Genomic DNA, 5800 nt, shown 5'->3' with positions numbered 1-5800 from the left:
ACTCTGAAAAAGTAGCCTTTGTTGGCAAAAAGCTCACATCATGGTACCTTGAACATTTTAGGTCTTTTGAGCTTGTGGAGAGCATCTATGCAGACATTGACATTTTTGAACCTCAGGCTCTCAATGACTATCATCCATTGGTTGCATACACAGTGGGAGGGAAGGTGCTGGTGACTCCAAAAGTGTGCCTGCTCCACTGAAGTGACACAGAATGGTGAGTGAACTCTGATTACACATTATAGACAAAACTGTGTTGCTCTTACACACATTTTCTCTCTTTCTCTCATTTAAACAAGATGCTGTTTGTCATTTTATTTTGAAAGATTTTCTGTATGTGTTTCTGTTAGTTTTACTTCCTGTGTTTTCTCGTTTTCCCTCCTGAGTTGATTTCCTGATTTGTTTCACCTGTGTCTTGTTTCATTCACCTGTTTCCTGTTTGCAATCACCCTTTATCTATGTGTTTAGGTTTGGTTGTCAGTGCAGTTTTTGTTGGATTCTTTTGTAGGTTGTGTGTTTTTGGGCTGCACCAGCTTGCTCTGCCTAAGGAGACATCTTTTTTTTTTGTCAGTATCTGATTTTGAAGCACATATCTAATTTATTATAATGATGATTTGCAGGTAGAACACAGTGCAAGACGTTGCTACATTGTTTATGAATTTAACTTTTCAAGTAATTGTCTTGAAAGTCAATGCAACCTTACCCCTCTGTGTTTTGTCCCTGTTTGTTGTGACACAGGATGGATTACTGCTGCTGGTGAAAATCTCCCCAAGGATGTCCCGTAAAGTGGCACTTTCTGAAGTACCTGAATCGGTTGAGCAGTTGCAAAACATTCTTCAAGAGAATCTTCAACTTCAAGGCAGCTTCACATTACAGTATGAAGATCCAGACTTCAACAATGCTCTTTGTAATTTAATTGACATACATGAGTTGCCACCACAGCATGCTATCTTGCACATCCTTTGGGAGGAGTCTGCACATGTTCAGCAAGAGTCAGACTCTGTTGATTCATTGTCTTCCCTGGACACAGCCAGTTTATCCAGCAGAGAGTCAGTCCAGAGTCCCTCAACTTTTATTAAGAACCATCTGCGAAGTGTCTCGGAGTGGCCTTCACCTTTTCCCATCCCGTCCTTCTCCTATGATGTGGAGCTGAAGTTGCGCAAAGGCAATGAGGCATATGAACAGACCAAGAAGGGTATCAACCTAACAAGAGACATGAAGATAGAGATTTTGGACAAGATTGCTCAGGCAGTTTTTGATGTAAAAGCATATCCTGATCAAGACCAGATTGAATCAGTTGCTTCTGCTCTCATCAGTAGACACCCCTGCCTTCGTGAGCCAGGTAGTGAAACAGGGTGTGATGGATGGAAAATGAGCATAAAATATAAGCTTGGCAATTACAGGTCCAAGCTGCGTCAGGCGGGCTGTATTGAGGTTAGCATTAACCAGAAAAAAAGGAGCTGTGAAGATGATGGTGCGAGTCCTTCTCTGAAGAGAGCAAAGCGAGGTGAGATCAACCATGTCCCTGACCATCCAGAAAACCACAATGATGACTCACTGGATGATGAAAGACTAGCCCTGGTTGAGGAGTTAAAGAAGAAGAATAAGAATGATGCACTGATCAGACAAAAGATGGAGCTGACTTTCTCCTTGAGGCGCAAGGAGATCGTGGAGCTGCAGCCTATGGTGTCAGAGGTTCTGGAACGGTGGCCTGGTCTGTTTTGTGAGGCAGAGGTAAGCAGGTGAACCAAGAATATATTATGTTGTGTTTATGATTTAGTCTTTTTTTTTAAAGTGAGTAGAAGAGTTGTGTGTGTTGATTACAATGCATATTTTAACATGAAGATTGTGTTGAGATTGTATTGACTTTGAGGATTTTTGTCATCATTGAGGATTTGAATTTCCTTTTCACACTTTTCAACAGATAATGGAAGAGTTTTATCGCATCACAAACAAGAACCTATTGGACAACTTCAGAGCTGCCCTTCATCAGCACACTTGGAGGCTCCTGAAACTCTATCGGGCGAGGAGGACAGCTTTTTCATCTGAGATGGATCAGATCCTCAACGGCTTAGATCAAGAGGTGAATTCATAACATTATGGATATAGAGAATGTGAAGTTACGTCACGCCAGCGCCATCTTTGGAGGATCGCGGGTGTAAACACTCGCTTGTCTCCCTAAAAAAAAAAAAAGTCCCCCAAGTTGCTTAAAAGTAATCATGGTGGGACAGTTCTGCTGTGTAAAAACATATGATCTACTGTGTGGACTTTTTTTAGGGAGACAAGCGAGTGTTTACACCCACGATCCTCCAAAGATGGCGGCGACATAACGTCAGCTTCACATTCTCTATAAAAGGAATTTTGCCTTTTCTTTGAAGCTGTATTAATATTGGTTGCAGTTGGTGCAATGTTAAGTGACCCTTATAGTGACAAACCCTCAAAATACAGCTCTGGAAAAAAAAACAAGAGACCACTTTCACAAATGTTTCTTAAAAGCATCTCTACATGAATGACAGTCATTCTTTTCTTTAAGCACAACTCATTGTACTTGATGAGACACTGATGAGGTCATCCCCTGAACCACATCTGATTAGGAAGATTATAAAAAACACTGCTGGGATTAAACATTGACATTATTCCACAAAAACAGATTTATAAACTCTGCCTGAATTAAAATATTCTTGCTGTGGTGTTTAAGAATAAATATGAACATGTTTTCTTTGCATCATTATTATTATTATTATTATTATTCAAGGTCTGAAAAGACTTCATTTGTTATTTAGACTAGTTTACTAATTTTTAGTCAATACAAGCTCTAAATGACAATATTTTTATTTCAATTTTGGGAGAAATGTTGTCAGTCGTTGATGGAATAAAACAAAAAGTAATAATAATTTTACTCAAACACATACCTATTTCGGGAGTGGTCTCTTCATTTTTTTCCAGAGCTGCAAATGCAAGGGTATCTAAGTGACTGACACAATTATAGAGCAAATTACTGAGATACAGTGGTTCTGTGTGTTTACAGCTGCTTGCATGTTTACTCTACTTTATACAGTATTTCAGTTTCAGCTACTTGTAATGTTTCATGCAACTCTTTGTTTCAGACATCTGACATCACTGCACATCGACAAACTGCAGCATTGAAGGGCCTTCCCTTGTATCTCCGTGACAGTCAGGAGAAGCTCTTCAGGAACTGTCTTGTGAGTGGTTCTAAATAGTTATTATACTGTATTTAATGTTGACTTAAACCACTACCTCTCTATCCTCATTGTTCCCTTTCCCAATGTCATGGGTGTCTTCAATAGTTGTACTGTCCTGGCTATGAGTTTATGTAACCTAATTAATGTCAGTTAATTTGTGTATGGGGCTTTAAATTTTTGATTGTGGGGTATGGGATGGAAATAGTTAATGTCAAAACTATAATTAACTCTATTTGGAAAAATATATTTATTCAATGATTTGGAATTATGTTAGGCTAATTGCTTATTCTGATTCATAGGATTTTAATGACAAATGTCTTGCACCTTATGTGTTGTTCTTTTCCTATGTCTGTCAACATAAGGACACTGACCCGGAAGTGGAGCAAACGAAGGGCCTCACTTTGGGTATCCTCACTGTGTTGGAGGATGATGGCAATGCAGCTTCTCAACATGTCGTGGGTGTTGCTGTTGTTGTGGAAGAAGAGATTGTCCTCCAAGATCTCCCTGACCTGCCAACTGCTTTTGCTTACCTCTTTGGACTGATCTATGCTCTAAACCTTAAGTACCCCAAAGATCTCAGGTACACATTTGAAACCGTTCAGAAGGTGTTCATGGAACTTGGTACAGACCTCTCTGCAAGGGTCAGATCCCTCAAAAACAAACTCCTTCAGTGAATCCACAAGTTAACTGATAATGCCAGATCTGGCATTGTTGACCTCTGAACACCATGCTAATTTAGTCTTCCTGTTACTCACCGTCAAATCTGATGTACCTCGAACTCCCACTGTCTTACAGTTTTACTTGGTTTGCACTTTATTAGGTTTTCTTTATACATATTATATGTTAAGATTCAGTGTTTGAAAATTGTCATGGTACTGAGCAGTGTCAGAAGAAAGAATTTGCTGATTATTTTGAGATCTGAAGTTCTAGCGCTCGGTAACCTTAAACAGATTTGTGAGTCATAGTTGTATCATACTGGTCATGTATGGCCTTGTATACATGACTCATTTTTGAGATTTTGAAAACTTAAGTCATGGCACTCAGTAACCTTGTTAACACATTTGTTAGATTCATACTAATATTTGATCTTTTATTCATACTGGTTCTGTATGGTCTTGGATATATGACTTATATTTGAACTTTTATTCATACTGGTTCTGTATGGTCTTGGATATATGACTTATATTTGAACTTTTATTCATACTGGTTCTGTATGGTCTTGGAATACGCATGTTTGATATTTTATATCTCAAAGTTTACAAGTATGCAATGTAGTGCAAGTTCACTGCCAGGACAGGGACAAATGGGTCTCATTAGTTTGCACATACTTGGACCTGTTGGAAGGGATTTGATGCATGCAGGTGCAGTTTTAAATAAAACAAATGTTTTGAATGTACATGTTGCATCTGTATAATTATTTATACATTTGAGTAGAAGTTGTTGTTAGTTCTATTAAGTTATAAAGGTGAGTTACATTATAAACTATTGCATTGTGCAATTTTAAATTCCTCTAAAATTATTCCGTTATACTGTCTTACCCAAAGTTAAGTGGATTATGTGTAATAAATCAGAGTTATTACAATATAAAAATGATAATGGTAAGTTAGTATAATTTACAGGAGAGTTAGCAGAAGTAACGATTAAAAGTTAATACAATGTAAATGTATAAATTGGTATAATTTATGGGAGAGTTGGCAGAAGTAAGGATTAAAAGTTATTACAATGTAAATTTGTAGGTTAGTACAACTTACAGGAGAGTTAGCAGAAGTAAGGATTGAAAGTTATTACAATGTACATTTCCAAGTTAGTACAACTTATGGGAGAGTTGACAGAAGTAAGGATTAAGAGTTATTACAATGTAAATTTGTAAGTTAGTACAACTTACAGGAGAGTTAGCAGAAGTAAGGATTGAAAGTTATTACAATGTAAAATTATAAGTTGGGACAACTTACAGTTGCGTTGTCAAAACTCAGAATTCGGAGTTGAGCAAACTCAGAAGCAAAACTTAAAATATTTTGTTTAATTTCCTAACTTAAAATTTTATCGAAGTTTGTTGCCTTGAAATTTTGAGTTCACTCAACTTTTCTTTTTTTGCAGTGTGGAGGCCAAGGACAAATCTAGCGCTGTATGAGAAAGCTACAACATCGGTTTATCGCACCAAATCACTCAAGTCTATTGATAGGACACATTCAGAAACCTCGATGGCACAGCACTGGATCAACCCCGGGCAGTTTCATTCAAAGTGTTGGATGGTGTCTAGGGTCAGGTTAGGTGACTGCTCTGACAAGGACAGTCTAAGGCAGTGGTTCTCAACCTTTTTTGGCTCGTGACCCCATTTTGAGATCACAAATTTCTGGCGACCCGATGTGATCGTGGCCATCAATCAAGATGCTCACTTTATATTTGAGAAAGTTAAAGTATAGAAAACAGTTGTTTAAGATTGTGTGTGGTTTAATCATCATTAAAAAAATAATAATAAGTTAAAACAATATTTTTTATCAGTCATTTTTTTTTATCAATTAGCTACTGGACATTTCAGGGGACCCCATTTGAATTCCAGGTGACCCCATATGGGGTCCCGACCCCAAGGTTGAGAAAAC

The 5800-nt window shown here is 37.8% G+C and overlaps 1 protein-coding gene across 2 annotated transcripts; it reads left to right on the top strand.

Annotated features, from left to right (window-relative positions):
• The first annotated feature begins 588 nt into the window (after positions 1–588).
• LOC146959914 (uncharacterized) lies at positions 589–4097 on the top strand. Of its 2 annotated transcripts, XM_085772788.1 has the most exons (4): positions 929–1731; positions 1922–2080; positions 3105–3200; positions 3563–4097. In XM_085772788.1, exons 1-4 carry the CDS (start codon positions 1213–1215, stop codon positions 3872–3874), a joined length of 1086 nt encoding a protein of 361 aa, XP_085628914.1. In that variant the 5' UTR covers positions 929–1212; the 3' UTR covers positions 3875–4097. The 2 variants fall into 2 exon arrangements, with proteins under 2 accessions (XP_085628916.1, XP_085628914.1); XM_085772790.1 differs by lacking the exons at positions 3105–3200; positions 3563–4097 and having other exon boundaries at positions 589–1739; positions 1922–2004.
• Positions 4098–5800: the final 1703 nt, after the last annotated feature.

This window comes from Trachurus japonicus, unplaced genomic scaffold, assembly GCF_045865225.1.
Source record: "Trachurus japonicus isolate A0001 unplaced genomic scaffold, Traja_1.0 AP030911.1".
NCBI lineage: Eukaryota > Metazoa > Chordata > Actinopteri > Carangiformes > Carangidae > Trachurus > Trachurus japonicus.
Note: the sequence above shows the minus strand (reverse complement) of the source record. Positions and strands in the feature narration are given on the sequence as shown.